Source organism: Echiichthys vipera (assembly GCF_963691815.1).
Source record: "Echiichthys vipera genome assembly, chromosome: 10".
NCBI classification, from domain to species: domain Eukaryota; kingdom Metazoa; phylum Chordata; class Actinopteri; order Perciformes; family Trachinidae; genus Echiichthys; species Echiichthys vipera.
In genome coordinates, this window is record NC_139835.1 from 8,339,202 (window position 1) to 8,356,650 (window position 17,449).

At 39.0% G+C, this 17,449-nt stretch overlaps 1 protein-coding gene across 3 annotated transcripts in view; it reads right to left on the bottom strand.

Moving 5' to 3' along the window:
* Positions 1–17,449, bottom strand: part of tmeff2a (transmembrane protein with EGF-like and two follistatin-like domains 2a) — a 144,826-nt gene that overhangs the window by 59,992 nt on the left and 67,385 nt on the right. For all 3 annotated transcript variants that reach the window (XM_083921748.1, XM_083921747.1, XM_083921746.1), the window contains exon 4: positions 3,460–3,486. In XM_083921748.1, the coding sequence (XP_083777874.1) occupies positions 3,460–3,486 (27 nt within the window). The remainder of the gene's footprint in view (positions 1–3,459; positions 3,487–17,449) is intronic.

Here is a 17,449-nt window from a genome sequence, read left to right on the forward strand (position 1 = left end):
ACACACAGGACGACAGATAGAGACAGAGCAGAGTAAATATACAAGCACTGACAGATGAGCTCAGCTACCGACTGTGTACTGTCTGCGCTGAAGCTACAGAGCTGAGTCTTGTTAGTCAATTAGGCAACAAATTAGAGTCTTAGCTGAATGACACATTATTAATCATCCGGAGGTTTTACATGATTAGTTACTCACACAAAAGTCAAATTAACAAAAAGTCACTTCCCGTCCAAAGCTCTTCTCCATCTTATCACTAGAAACTCACACACTTATCACTTTCATTTTTTTTGCAATGTTGTTCTCACACCATTGTGAGAAAGCATCAACTGTTATTCCTCCCGTCCATTATGCAGTACGAGCGAAAGATATGCTTCCTAAATAAAACAATCCAAAAGAGAACAAGATTCCCGTACCATGTGTAGTCTGCACTGTCTTTGTACGTCTTTTTTCTAGCTCTGAGTATTTTCAGTAGGATAATTATAGAGGCAGTGCTCATGTGCTGTATAAGTGGATTTGTATTTTGGGCCTCCCAGTTGTACAACAAAAACCTCAGTCAATGTAATCAGTTTGAGATTAGGAATCCCACAGGACGGTGCCAATAGTGTATTAGTGAACTATGTACACACACACACACACACACACACACACACATTGTGTAACATTTTACAAACCATACTTTGAGCTTTTCAAATGATTTCCTGCCTTCCAGGCTGTACACTTCAGGATGATGTGAAAATGATCTTGCTGAGACGTGACAATGGCTCGAGACAGAAAATCCATCACGAGCCTTTATTCTTATGCTCATAATTTCCTGTCACAGTAACATTATAATTCACTGCAGCAGTTGTGAGCAAAGCCCGTTTTCAAAAGAAATCTCATTTATGACAATCAAGGCCACCGTTGTGTTTGTTTTTTCTTTGTAAACACTCATGCTTCTTCCTGAATTACCCTGCAAAGTTAGAAATAAACAACATAATAAAGGGACAGAAATGTATAATGATATAGCACAACAATGAATGCTGGTAGACAGGATGCTCATTTTGTTGCTTGACAGTTGCCTAGTCTGGCATCAAATTATAAGATGAAAATAATATTCATAAAGACTGGTATAGTCTAGTTCTCATGGAGGTAACTGCTAATTTAAATTTATTTTCTGACCGATAGCGGCCAACTGTTAAGTGACTGAAGTTAGTCCCAGTTCCCCTCTTTGGGAGGATAAGCAGCCATGATGTTGCGTGCATTGTCGTGGACACATGCAGCCACTTTCCCAGTAATTTCACAAGTCTCCACCACATTAATTAATTTAGCTGCGAGGTTGTCGGCTGTGTGTCTAAAACGCAACTTGCTTGTGCTAGCTTCATTTTGCTGTCATGTAGTGATGTGCAGGTCAGAGTGTTTTAATACCCACACCCTCCCATCACGTTACGAGAGCCAATACACACTGCTCAAGATGCAAAAATATGTCTTAACCTAACACTAGGGTGACCAGACGTTCCAGGGTTCAGGGGACAGCCCTTGTTTTCAGTGACCTGTCCCTGGCTAATGTTCCCAGTTTTGTGTGACTGAAAAAAATGGCATATATACCATTAGTATAGTTCTGGCGAAAACAGGTCAACTTGAAAGCAGATGATGATGACCTTAAAACCTGATACCTGTTTATCACAGCTGATTTTATGGATGTTCTTGACCTCAGCTACTTTGATCAGAGGAAACAAACCCATTGTAAATCAATTCCTTTGCAATTTAGGAGCAATAGGGTGAAAGAAACTGCTTATGAATGGTAAGGGCAGTGTCTCAGTTTTAGTTTTTCAAAGACAAAAACACAACATGTTTTGGAGGTTTCTACACCTCTGAACAGAAAATGTCCCTGGATTTTGTCTCAGAAATCTGGTCACCTTACCTAACAGGCAAACTGCCAAAGGTATCTGCCATCAGAACATTTGGCAGACTAAGACAAGGACTGAGCACTAGGTGCTTGTCAATGTTTGTGTCTTTGAGTGAGAGTGACAGAGAAGGTGTACTATTGCTAACAAGTTTCTCTTGTATGTGATATGTGACCTAACATTGTGAGTTACGTAAACCAATATTGATTTAATCATATTTAGAAGTATAAATACATTCATGTGAAACATATTTGTTAGTTCGAGAATGTATTTGTGTTTTTTTTTGTTCAAAACCTTTATACACCACTTAAGTGCAATAATTTAACTATACTGCTCATTTCTGTCATAAACAGTCATACATATTTCATCTGATAGATTTTCTCTACAGTTACCTTCTCCGATTTCATTTTCCGTGAATTTGATTTGACCTGTATTCTTACATCTACTTCATATATGTTTAACTAAGAGTTAATTGTTTACTGTTTATTTTTTTTTATACTCTCTGTATTTATTTAGCTAAGAGTTTATAGGTTATCCTATACTGTATTTTTTTATACCTCCCTTGTGTTTTTGTAAGCAACTCTATTTCCTTGCGGGAGTCATCCCAAAGGGCTCAATAAAGAGAAGTCTAAGTCTTGTTTAGGGGATCTGCATTACCCATAGAAATTAATTTGGATAGAAATGACATTCCCATTCAAATCAATGTAGCTGAATGGTCTGTCCCATTTGTATGCGTACAAGCACTATGCATTTCCTTGTTGTTGAAAGGTGCTATTTACAAATAAACTTGCCTTGCCTTGCCAAGCAACGGACTAACTTGCATACTCCAACTTGCGTCAAGTCATGGAAGTGAAGTGTTGCAGTAACGGCCAAATGAGCAGTAATGTGACAAAGCACAGAGAGCCAGCCGCTAAATTAGTCATATTTAACAACTTCAACCACACCCTGCTGTCGGCGTGGAAGAAAGTCCATTACTATCGCTTGATGAGTGATAACTTTGTTCCACTTGTTTTCTTTGACTGGTGTGCGGGGGTATGGGGGAGTTCACTAGCTAGCTAGCTAGCCGGCTGTCTAGCTGTCTCAACGAAATAATGACAACCAGATAAAGTAATAACACAAATAACAAAAAACTTGCCAACATTTTATTCTGGCGATTGGGTTGATAAGTGATATCAATTGTTTAGGCAATGTTAGCTACCTACAGAGTTGTGAGGTAACAGATTGTATCTGGCTAATGTTGGCTAACATCAGCCCTCACATGCGCTGGGTAGCATCACATAGACACTTGTAATGTCAATATTGACAACATATAATATTTTAAATATTTAAACTGAATACATAAAGACAGACAATTCATTTGAGTCAACATGTCTCAAGTCAAGTCACAAGTCTTTTATTTTCTGTCAAGTCCTCAAAACAGTGACTTGAGTGGACTCAAGTCCAAGTCCCCCAACATCCAGTCCAGTCCACATCTCTGGAGAAAGTCCGTGAGCACAGAGAAACCCATTAAGAAGCACTGCATGTGGAGTTACATTACATTAGCAAGAACAGAGAAGCAGGAGATGAGAAATCTTACCATCGTCTCCTGATCCTGAGCCTGCATCTGCGGAGGAGAACAAACAGTTATTAACTAGAGGCTCACACCACCGCAGACATTAGCTGCCTAAGCGTGTGTCTGCATATGTAAGTGTGCGTCTCGACCAAGAATATCTGCTTGTGGGTGTATGTGTGCGAAGAGCGAGGCTCTCTGTGGGTGTTTGGAGTGAGACAAGATTTCTCTAAAGATGGTGCAGAAGGTGACAGTATAAAAGAAAAAAAGTGCAGAGTGCCCTGAAGCTTTGCAGCATCTCCATTCTACAGCGATGATAACGCCTCCAACTGTGGACCCCTTTCGTGGTAAGACTGTGGGAAGACACTCCAGTTGTCAATGTGCTTGTGTGTCAGCGACTTCTTCTCCATGGCTTTCACACTGGATCTGTTTAAAGCTCCCTCAAACACATTGAGCTTACTGAGCTGTTTAACAATATGGCTGTGGAAGGGATACTGATGAGCACTTTGAAGAACAGGCACCGTGTAACTTGAGCAGTATAAAGCCATGAGCTAAAATGCCCAGGGCCAGAGAGCAGACACAGGGCCTCAGAGGACAGAAGGGGGATAATAGCTCAGCTCCATATGAATACTCATGTGAGATGGGTTCATAAGACGAGGTGCACACACTAAAACACATGGAGTCTGAGCAGCAAGCTGTCCTGATACTTTAATGACAAGCTTTGGGTCGATAAAATACATTTCTGACAGGATGAAACCATGTCTCGGGATTCAGTGCAGCAGATGGTGAGCTGTGTCGAGGGAAAACAACTGAATACAACCAATGAGGTGGGACTTACTCCAAAATGGAAGTAGACATGAATTATTTTAAAATCATGAGTCATGAAATTATCATTATTCAACATTATTTTATTCTTCTGTTTAAGAGAACCCAGAACTCAGTTGGAAGTGTGGAAGTACAAATATCGGTATCATAAAATACACCACGGAAAACAGTAGTGCTGGCAAATATATTTAATATTTTGGATATTTTAGGTTTTTTTTGACCAACTTAGTCATTGAATCCACAATACTGATGATTATTTATCAAAAGCACAAATAGTCAACCCTGTACCATCATCGAAATCAAGGTGTTTGGACAAAAATATTGTGATATTAAGTTTTTTAACATATTGCCAAGCCCTAGCAGACAACAATGCCCGTCACAACTCCATCGATCCTTTATTCATGGAGGGACATTGATGTAACTGATGTTGAAAGCAATTTAGACTGCATCACTTTTCACCACGATTGTCAATTTTCTTTACATCAGGTCAATGCATAATGCTATAATCACATACAGATTACACACATAGCAGCTTTATAATAAACCCACTAAAACTATAAAAAGTACTTTTCCAAAGGCCAATGCTTGATTATGTGGATAAGTCAGCATTAAACCCCCTGCTTTAAGGGTGTGAATCTTTTGATTTATCAAGATTTGATTTCTTTTCAATACATAGGGGTGCTAATTTCAGGATCTTTTCCAGCCAGTGTAAATGAGTGAATGTGACAAGTAGTGTAAAAGCCTTGAGTGGTCAGAAGACTGGAAAGGCGCTATACAGGTACAGGTCCATTTATTATCTGTCCATTACCTTTGAGAGCCATGATTCTTACATGAATCGATTTTTTTCCAACACCCCTACTCTGACTACCAGCACTTTGCTTCACAACTGAGATTTTGTCAGTACTAGCATCAGGAGCTGGAAGGAGAGTATCACGCCGCAGCTAACTGGAGTAAAAAGGGGGATTGTGATTAGTGATCGGCTCCTATGTGGACAGATGAGACCCTTCTCATCTGGTGTGGGGTTACTTTATCGGATGTCAAGGGAGTAAAGAATTGCCCATAAAGATTACTGATGCACTAACTGAAACAAGAGGAGTGGCTCACTGTATAGAGAGTAAAAGCCATTGTCAGATCAGAACTGAGCAAAAAAGTTTTTGTGACAATAAGGGTTGCAAGCCCTAGATGCTGGAGCTAGCATGAGTAGCAGGATAAAGGTAGCACATCACTTACTTACAGCACTTACTATCATAACACTCTATTCCAGTCCTTGCAATCACTGCCAGATATGCAATAATATAGCTGCAAAATGGGAAGATGAGTATAAAACAATGCTGTCCGTGCTTTACTCCCAAGTTGCATCTTGCCGGCTATACAAGCAAAAACCACATCTGTATAGGAACCTCAATTCAAATACCAATGCTATGGAAATAAACACATGAATAGAGCCAATATGGAATAGAAATTTGAGAATCTATTGAAAGACATTTTAATAAACAACTAACATACAGAGGCAAAATAAGTCTTATATACGTTTCTTTGCAGGATGTATGCACAAATAAATTAAAATTACTATTTTGATGCTTTACTGCCTATTTTTTACTTGCTTGTGGGGATGGGACAAAAAAATTGATATGGCTATATATTATATTACTTCGTTTTATTTAGAATACTGTAAATTATACATATTATATGTAAGTAATTCTACATTGTAATGATGACACATGTGGACAAGTTGCAGTCAGTGTGTGTGTGTGTGTGTGTGTGTGTGTGTGTGTTAGGCACTAAGCTAAGACAATATGCACTTTGTACATCTTTTCATCTTGGTTGTCAAATTCTGTGAACTGCCACCACAATGCAGTGAATAAATACATAATTCCTGCTCTTTGCCTTTTTAAGGGGTATTTATTTTTCAGTTACACACAGGGATGTATGGAGTATCGCCGAATCATTGTATCATTATACCATCGTTATCGGGGGCAACATATCGTGTTAGTATCATATTGTTAGTTACTCTGTGATTCCCAGAAGTTGTCTGTCATACATTTGGTTTAGATGTTATTTTATTTATTAATTGTGTTATAGGCCCCAAGAAAAGTAGTTGTTGCCAAGGTAAGAAATAATCCAAAATCATTCAAATAAACAACAATAACCCTACTGAGATGTGTGTATTCCTTAGAGCTGTAATTAAGTAAGAATTGAGATACCTTGTTTCTAGCGGCCTCTTTACCTCTAAGATGTAATTGCAGACAAGCCTGCTCTTTTGGAGCCATCCATCTTGTCACGTTGATGGTCACTATGTGTGTTGATGATTTTTTTTTTTTTTTTTTGTAAACTTTATTGACACAAATTCACCTTTCTACTTCCTGTCCGCTCCCCGGTCTGACCCTTATATGTTACCCTCTTAAATCCATACACGCACGCACAAGCCTATTAAACTTCAGCCCTTACTACAAGCCTGTAGTAAGTTGGAAGTTCCTGATTTCCGATTGCAAGTGAACGCAACATAATCGTGACGCGGTCCACCAGCAGACCAACCGCTATCAGCAGCGTCACTAACATGGCGGCACATTTGCACTTAGAGAGGCAATGTCGGCACATACACACACAGATTGTAATACTCGGCAAACGACGTGCTTTCATTAGTGGGTCACATGAACAATCAGCATTGTTTTAACTCACTTTTTGATAGATAGGAACTTAACAGACAATTAACTAGATGAAAATCCTTAGTACATCTTTAAACATGCAGTCATGAAAATAATCATGTCACGGGTGTTTCAAGTTCAATCAGACGTAACTCTGCATGAGGTGAATGAGGCAAAATCAGTCTCAGAGAGGAAGCATATGCATCTCACCCCTTTGCATTTGCAAGGGTATATTGTATTTAAAGGTACACTGCAGACTTTTAGCGCTGGAGTAATGTGTTTATGGGTTGCTCCATGTTAAGGTTGGATTGTGTGTTCATTGAAGGATACATTGACAAACACATGCGGGCAGAACATACATATTACTGTCACAGATTTCACAATAGTTCACTGATCAACAATTGGTGACGGTAATGCACAAAAACACTTTGCAATGTGTAGTTTTCAAAATGACTCCTTTGGAAGAAATTAACAGTGTTTATGTGTTGATTCGTTGATTTTATTACCCCTTCGACCATAGCGAATCAGGGGAATCTACCTGTAGTGAAACAGACATACACACAGACGGACTGAGGGTCTTGATCCATCAATGTACTGTAAATACGGTTAATAAATTCAAATCAGTCTAATCTGCCAATTATTTTCTAGATAAATGGATGAATTTCTTGGTCTTTAAGATAGTGAATAATCCAAGGTAATGTCTTCAACTATCTTGTTGTGTTGTGTCCAAAAACAAAAATATATTCAGTTTAGTGTGATATAAAAGGAATTTTCCATATTTGAGAGGCTGCCATTTTTGCATGCAAATGACTTTTATGGTTAATCGATTATCAAAATAGCTGGCAGTTATTCTTTTGTTGATCGATGAATCGTTTTGTGAACTTATCGTTGCAGCTCTATCTAAAACACATATAAGTGGGATATTTGTGGGATTAAAACAGCTATCTAAGAAGATTATACTTCACTTAACGCGACAAAAATACTTGAATCATAAAAAAATGTGAGATTCAGTATGGATTAATAAAATTGAATCTGTGAGACGCGAGTGAGTCAAAAGCTCTTCTAAAAATGCTCTGTGTGGAGCACACCGACCAACCTCCTCTGTCTCCTTTTAAATCTGCACAATTTCACCGACCTTGGTACATGTGGGACACTAAATGTGCAGTGTTTCATGAAAAGGCTTAGCTTGAAGGATCAGGCTGAAGTCTGAAGGGGTTCATGGGAGATCAATAAAAACCTTTAGTATCTGTACAAGGGCAGAGTTTTCAGGAGAGAATGAATGGCATTAGAAAATAGAACAAAATGGCAAGGGAGATAGGCACAAGCGTACTTTTCTGCCCACCAGTCTGCCAAATGAAGGGTCACAAAGAGGAGATACCAGACAATTGTGTTTTGCAAGAGGTACTGAAGAGTAAGTAAGAGAGCAGAGGCTTGGCACTGAAAGCAAAAAAAAAAAAAGGTTACCTCCATTGACAGATGATTGAAGTGATTTTTTTTTTTAGTTTTGGAGCGATTGATTAGAAAAGGGGAAAAGCCGATTGAAGGAGAGAGGTACCTTTTAGGAACGGTTATTAACCTTACTGCTTACATCGGAGGCTTAACAGCATCACACGCGCACACACACACACGTAAACACACACACACACACACACACACACACACACATACATTGCTACCTGCTTGCTATAGAATACTTCCCACCTACTGTAAATAAATTAAACTAAACGTTAGGCTACAGTAGAAGATATGGCTGCAGACACTGTGCATAGTACGCAGCGTTATGGTTCTTTGTAAAAAATATGCTCAGGGTTGTCTTTATTGTGAACCATTGTAACTCATTATTCTGTCATTTTAATGGACATAGCATGTGACACAGGCCAGTAGCCTGGCAGTACCACTTTATCTCTTATTCTTTGTACTATAACTTCAAATCCATCCATGTGTACATGCACATATGTGGTCACGAAAACAACCCATGTGCAAATACTTCCAACAGCAACAACAGGCAGATTATTTCCTCATATTTTGGGTTGTTGAGCTGTGGCATGTACAAATCTAAATTGTTGTCAGTCTCTACAGCTTTAAAGGCTGGTGTAGCTGTCTGGGGAGAGGTAGAGCAAGATTTTGCACCTTTGAAATTATGTTTCATCAGAACAGAACTTGATAGGAACATTTTCGAGCTCAGTGGGAGACATGGGTTTTTAATCTACTGACCACAGCGGTTGTCAGAACCGTGGATTCTGCAATAATCTTATTATGTTACTGACCAAATAGCTTTCGAGATAGTACACGTATTCGAAATTAGAATCTTAGAAGTGGTGGACCATCCAAGCAACACTATATCACACTATAAATTGCCCGAATTGCTTACGTTTCCTCCCTGATTGCCATTTCAGAAAATACGTTGCAGGTTCAAAGCCCCAACCAGCCCAGTATCTCTAGGATTTATGTTCATATTGGATGATTCTGCATGTCACGATTTACATCCAATGCCAACATGTCATAGCAAGGCATAATGTATGGGTGTGGAGGTGGTGGGGGTGTATGGGCGTCACAGTCCTGCAATTAATGCCTACATTTTACCACAGTTGCAGACTTGCCATGCAATGATATTGCTGAAAGCGCAAATTTAAAACATGTTAGCATTTGCATATAAACTAGGACTTAGCAGAATCATGAAGACAGAGTTGTCCCAACCTAAAATGTCCTTTAAAAAGACCTTGGGGGGTTGCTCTATAGCTCATATTGACCTCTGACCTCCCTGGAGGAGAGCCAGGACAAAGAAAATCTCCCTACAGACATATTTGATTATCATTACGTAAAGTACATGGAATTTATAATTTGCAACTAATAGGTCTGGCTGATAATGATATTGATGATAATTACCATCTTTCAATGGAATTGTATCATGATGAAATCATATATTGAAATATCGAGATGGACAGTTACGTCATATATATTGATAATACTCAAAAACAAATAAAATTTCTCTGTTCTTAATAAAATTTGAAAATAAATCAGTATTTTTCTTTGTTACGTACTAACTTCACATAGGAGAATACAAAAATAGGCCTTACCATGTGGCTATTTCATATAGAATATTTATTTATTGAATTAATAGAGAAAATTATATATCATATAATACAGTATATTAGAGATATGAAATTCCATATATCAGGAAAGTGGATTTTGGCCACATCATCCAGACCTACTGACAAGACCTGGATTTATTGTACACACACAATTAGTGTTGTATTGATGACTTCTCCAGTACTGTATGTGTGATTAAGACACCATTACGCTGATTCTCTATTGCTCTACTTATAACCCTGCTTCTTAAATCATCATCAACATATGGCTCCTGTCATCCATTGGTGCTCAGGGACCACTGATGCGAAAATGGTCATTAAACATGTGCATGCCATCAGCATTCTACCAATGTGTTTATTAAACCTTCTCCCATGTCCCCCTTGAAGGTGCACTAACAGAAGGGGTGTATTATTTGATGTCTTGAGTTCAGATCCTAACAATCTTTCTCGAGAAAAGCAGACTTTACCTTTGATAACCTCCTGGAATTTATAGTGTTCCAACTGTGAACTGAGTTTGAAAGTGCTATGTTAGCACTTGCCTTAGCTAAACTCTCCTTTGGGGAAAATAAGACTGCTTGGTTTGTTTCACTTGGCTAAGCTAATGCTCCTCACTGTGCTGGGCTATCACTTGATGTGATGGGAAACTGGTACGGTCCTGTCGTAATCAGCTTTCACTGGCTTTGTACCGCTGAGAGCTCTTCCTGTTATCGCCCTCTAAATCAGAACTTCCTTATCAGTTGGTGACATGAAGGTTATAAAGACTGGAATGAACTGGAATAAAGGAAGTGTAAATTTGCTTCTTCATCGACAGATGTTGCAGTGAAAAAGTCAATAATGTGCTAAAATATACCACTTTGTAAGATGACAAGAACCTGTGATACAGTTTTGTGCATGATTTTCACCCTTTTCTATGGCAAGGCGCATTTTGTTGGGGGCCAAACACAGAAGGCTATGGTATCATGTTTGTCCATGCCTCAGTGTCTTCACGCATGAAAACTTGCACCTCAGCATGCCTCCTGTTTACTGTTTGGAATGACAGGATCAAACGTCTGGCCTCTTGGCCTCAGCAGCATCCAAGAGTGTTAATGAGAGTGCATGAAACTGTGCTGTCAGGTGGCTGTTTAGTTGGGTAAACATCAAGAGGATCCTGCAGGTCTGTTATGTACACTAAATGCAAGAAAAGACCTTGGCTGTGGCCTTTTCTGCAGAGGAAGGTTCCTCAGTGAGTGAAATGACCCTGAAGTATCTGAGTGGCAGCTTTGATAAGAGCTGGTTGAATTCTCTAAATTCTAAGGGAAAGGGCTCAAGGCTTCCTTTCTTATCTCCTTTAGCATGGGGTACATTGGACCGTCCTTTAAGTCAGTAAAGGAGATAATTGAGTCCTACAATTCCTTGTGGCAGAAACATTTACGATATGCCTATCTTGCATACATTTAAAAAATACTTTCATACAGTCATACCAATTGGGATTCATGTGGATAAAATATTAGTGGGCACAAGGGTGAGTCTGCAACTACTTAATGTGACAACCATTTCATTTCATTTCACTTTTGTCACTGGTAGCCTATATTCTTTTTTTTATTTCAGTTCCAAACTTGGTAATGTCAAATTTTTACCGTGTTTGCCATATTTATATAGTCCGCATGAAACAATAAAGTAGGACAGGGCAAGGTACCTAAGTTGTATTTTTAGCAGTCAGTCTTCAGAATATTGTGGTTTCACCACAGCAGACCCATGTCAATAACATCTGCCGTTGCATAATAATGGAGCCGAGTATAAGTGCAGTCAGATTCCCATAGTGCAGCAGTTGTCTTGTCCTAAGTCCTCATCAATTCTCCTTCACATCTTTCCTTGACCTCATGATGTTTTCCATTGGAGGTCAAGGAAAAGTGGTTACGAAAGAAATAGGACATCATTTTTTTCTTACTATTCAACCGCACTCCTGGTATTGTGATGAGATGAGTCTCAATGTAAAGCTTTAAAATCAAATAAACCCATTTTGATTCCAGGTCAGTACTCGGTGGCTGTCAATAGTGGCTGTAACATGGCTGTGTGGACACTGAAGCAGAACAATCTGTCCTAAACCACAGGAGACAATATGACAATTAGTCAATCAGCTGTTTTCAGCAAAAGTGCTCTAAAAATGTACACTACCTTCCCAGTTCCAAACGGCAGTAAGATGCAGTTAGCAACTGATGGCAAATATATTAAGCAATTAAAGAGACAGATATTTCCTTCAAGTGTTGGTGGAGACCAAAACAGAGCTAAAAGGAGAGTGAATATTGTACTTGTCCAATTCATCATCACTAGAAACATATGAAATGAATGCTACCTGCACAAGCTAATGTTGCTCTGTGTCTGCTATAGGTGGTAACAGGTAAGGCGTGTAAAGCATAACCAGATCATGAAGTAATGATTTAAGTCTTAGAAGTCAGACTTACATAATTTACCTTTAAGTGCTAGAAAAAAAAAAAGAAAATGTATACTTGTACATCTAAATCTCCATGACACCTATGTTAACTCGATGCGCTCATGAAGTGACTTTTGTGATCAAAATCTACAAATGAGGTAAGATTGTTTTCTCACGATTTATGACTCCATATTTTCTTTTTTTGACTGATCCACGAATATGATGATTGTTTCCCCCAGAGGTGTCTATTTTATGATGTTTCTCACCTGAGCAAATAAAACATGTATTGGCACTGGCACGCTGACATATATCCATCACACTGTGTACTGTCTGTGCTAATGGGATTCTGGGAGATGAAAATAAAAAGGAGGAAAGGGAGCGATAGAGGGAGAGAGAACAAGAGAGAGAAAGAACATTTTGTGCCAGCACATGTAAAGCTTGGGTTAAGTCATTTTGATGCTTGCATTTCTTATAGTTAGTTAGCAGAGTACCCATATTTAGTTGTAAACAACATACACATGTCCTTTACCAATACCAACATTTATCTTTTGTAATTTTGGATAAATGAGTTGGACACAATCAGACCAGAAAGTGACGCAGTGCATTTCTATCGACAATGTACTCTCTTGGGTCCTGAGCAATACGACTTAAATATGTGAAGCTGATTGGATGAAAGGTTCTTGAGATATGTGAAGGACAGGCATAAATGCTTAGGGATAAATTCCTTCCTTTACAGTTTGATGATCTTGAAACAGTGCCACCAAATTTGGTTGTAATAGCACAGAGCGTTCAGGAGAGATGACAATTGTTGTAATATAAGCCCTTCTAAAAGGGCCATGTATAGCAAAACTGCATGGAACATCAAAAATCTGAAAACATCGGCTTGTTCCAGAGATGTTCTACATCAAATTTGGTAATATCAATTTTTAGGAGTTGTGAAAAAAGCTGATTTTGACACAATTCAAAATGGCGGAAAACAAAACGAGATGCAAATGGACGTGGCTTTCACGGATAGAGTTGTCTGGACCCGCAGAATTTTGTTTCTGAGACTTAAGTTTCAAAGGTTACAGGCCAAACCGTGAAGTTCATCCTTATTTCCAAAAAATAGGTCAGTGTTGCACCCTTCCCACTGATACTTTCATCCTGGCCCTAGTACTTGTGATATCTTAACATTTTCCACTGCTGCACTCACTTTGAGTTAGCTTAGCTCAGAGTATCAACTATATTGCTAAGTGAAGAAGAGAGCAGAGAGAAAACACTTCAAAAGTAGCTGCCTGCCCTACTTTTCCACATGAAAGCTTTGTGTGTAACACTTGCTTATGTAAGAAAGCTCCCACACAGCAGTCTTGAGTGTTTAACTTTCAAATGAAAAGCAAGCATCGGTAATCTTCATGCTATCAAAGATATCATCTCTTTTAATCGACTGTAATTAGAATGGTTTTTTTTTAAGTGTCAATTTCCTCTTGACACACAAAATCTAAGATAAGCACTAATTTAACAAAAAATGGAGTAAATGCCATCCATTCATTATTGTATCTCTGTGGGGAATTTTAATTTTTTTTGATTTTCACTTTGTTATGCCATGATAGCTCGCTGGTATGACAAATAACTTTATTTTAATATGAAGTTTAAATGCATGCAAATTTTTTTACAATTCTTCAAATGTTTTTAACAACTGAAATAATAATTATTATTTACATTTTTGGTCTCATGGAAAGTGATGCATTTAAATTACATTTAACAATAATCAAAACTTTTTTCAATCTTCTATATGATCTCAAGGGTACATCTTATTCAGCGTGTCTGTTCCTCATCCAGATGAAACCGACCACACTTACCGTGAGCGAAGGAGGTTAAATTGTCCAGAATGCAAGTATCGCGTTGCCTGATCACATTTGTCACATTTTGGATCATTGCTTCATTCACGTCTATCGCAGGTAGCAGCTAAGGCGGCTAACTAACTGAAGCTAACCCCCGGCTCAGCCTACTCTGCTGTTGTGCTAAATGGAAGTTATGCTAGTGTTAACAGGGATCTGAATGCTTTTAAAAGAACATAGATGAGCTCTCAGAGGAAGTGTGTGCCTCTTTAAAGAGCTGTTGTGTTGTAGTGAGATCAGGCCGTCAGTGATTTAACCTCAAAGCCATGCACCCTGGTCATGGTAGATCAGATATGCGTCACTCTGCACTGACGGCTTCTTGATTTCTGGCAGACTAGATGCCTAAAGACAGGTCGCTGCCATCCACAGTTCATAATTATGTCCATTATATTATATCCATAGGAACAGTCGGCACAACGTCACACAATGTCGCTTGAAAAGTTCCAATTTCTTAACACACACGATGAGTCCTTGCTTATTTGCATCGCCCTTGTTGTCCGAATCGCTGGAAGCATCATCACGCTTCATCGCGTCATTTACATTAATTTTGAATGGAAACTTGTCGCTTTCATCTGCTCCATCGCATTTGGTGTGTTTCACATTTGGTACGATTGTTACATAGACCGTCCGGCCAGAAGCAGAGCTCTCCAACTCCTGTCGGAGCAGGTAGAAAGCAGTGGCAAAGCCAGATCTGGGTCTGTTCCTGGTGAAAAACTCCTTGTAGTCGCGTTAAAAAGCAGCCTACTGTCATGTTTTGGTACAGTTGGTTTTCACACATGACATGACTTTGGGTCAAATGTACGGGGATGCAGCCCTGGGTCCCCGGTGTTAAAGCCCTGTCAGACTCCACTTATATTAACAGAGAGAAGGGAGGACTGTATAGTTGTCTACTGTGGCCTTGTTCTGTATAAATGCTAGAATAAAGTGTACATCTGAACTCAGCTAGTGTCACAGTCTGTTTGTCTGCCCCCCCCCCCCCCACCAGACAAATCCTTGTTGAAACCCTGCATTAACTTCTCAAAAGCACTGGTTGTTGTATGAAATAAATGGGTCTCTATCCCTCTCTCTTTCAAAGGATACACAAATCCAAATCACTCACACTGGCTTACACTTATCACATGTCGTGAAAAAGGACCTCACGCGCAAACCACAAACAAGCAATTTACAGAAAGGCTGGAAATTTGTATGTGACTGTGCACAGTGCTGCCTACTGACAGAACACTGATACTTACTGCAGTAACATTTCCAACTTGCTCTCCACATGTTCCCTCTGCTGAGCTGTGCCCATTCAAGGTTCTTTTAATGGACTTCTGCCTGCAACTGAGGGTAACTGAGTCAGCTACTGCTCAACACGATGCCAGCACTACTATCATAATGTAAGCAGTGATTCACATATGCCTCAGAAACAGCCAACATCGCCTTGCCAGTGGATTATCTCACTGACAATTAAGCACATTATTCTAAACATGGCCCACTAATGGGTAGATTGAGAAAGAATTACATTGTGGGCGTGAGGGTATGCAGTTTGTGTAGTAAAAGCTCAGCCATTTGAATTTGTCATCATAGGATTAAACACATTACATAGGGCAAACATAATTACACATGTTCTAAATGAAATAAAAACTCAAATCACTGGGGCTGTCATCAACCAAAGGAAATCTTGGTCGACTGAAATTCTAGCTACTCTTCAACCAAGCGATTAGTCGGCGGGAAAAAAACAACAAACTTTATGCTCTCTCTAGATTAACTAATTTGTCCACAGTTTACTGAGAGCACTCTACCTGGTAGCGTTGTGTGTCCACCATGGCCTTATTAAAATAACACCAGTATCAACCAAACAATCAGAAGATGTCAACCCTAAAAATCACTGCCTGCATTTGTGTAAAAAAAATGTCATGCATTGCTTGTACAATGAAAAGTTACATTAATAGAAAAAGATGTATCATTAGAAAAGCCTACCCGTTTCAGTCACTGTTATCATTTCCTAAAAGCTACAATTCAAGGCAGTGTATACAAAAGAAACTGGGCATTTTAATCGAAACAGTCCCACCTTATGCTCACTAATGGATGAAAAGGAAGTCATTTTAATGAGGATCTTATTTCGACTTCTACCTATAGAGTGAGTTACCAAACCTTTTATGACCAAGAACCTTTAGCTTTATGGCACCGCATAGTCCGAGCAGCAATACTGGTCTCCATAACGTGGCTAATGAAGTGGTTGACCTTTTCCGACTGAAGACGCCCACTCAGCAGCTTAAACACCAAACTATATCAGCAAACAGTAATCCCAATTAGGTTAGATCATTACACAGAGTGCTCCTTCAATCCGGCCTAAGGAAATGAAATGAAATAAGTTGTGAAATGGGTATTCCCTACATATTAGGGATAATCAACAACAAGCTATGCACTTGTTGAAGAATATAAAAAATATTTTTTTAAAAAGGCAGAGCCTAATTACTCATTGGTGTGAAGCAGAGGGGGGTTTGCCTCTGTAGAGTATGCTTTTCTATTACACCAAAGTATTATCCTGCTTGTACCATGGCCACTCGCCAGCATTTAAAAACAGTTTTAAACTCTATTTACACAGGACAATTAGTACCCAGGGGACTCTGGTAATCTGTATAAATTGTGGAGGATGATTTGATCTAAATGCCGTGCAAATCTGTCAAGTAAAATTTCCCCCGCAAATGACCTACCATATTCCTCCAAAGACAGAGGACATGTGATTAGTCCAGCTCATTGACATCTCTGCGATTTAGAGTTGTATTTTTATAAATGAAAGTTTTGACAGCATTTTGGGTGCACATTCAGTAGGCTCATCTCTACACAGGATGGAGACCCATTTAAAGTGAGAATCTCTTTGGGCATCCAGTGCCTGTCTTTCTTCTTAGCAGCTATTGCTTTTAACTTTCAGGGAGCATATGTTACACAGAGTCTTGACATCGTATCTGGAGAATAATATCAGTAAATTTGAGAAAAATACAGACTTTGCTTATCCCGTACGAAAGCACCCCACAAGCCAGGCTTTGACGGTAATCACTAAATCAGATGAGGTCCCCTGGTAATACTAGTCCCATGCAAAGTGTTTTTTTCCCCAGATTATGTTTGTTTTTTTGACGAGAACATTTCTAATCAAAGTCAAGAAAAATTTTTGTTTAGGTTGAGACACAA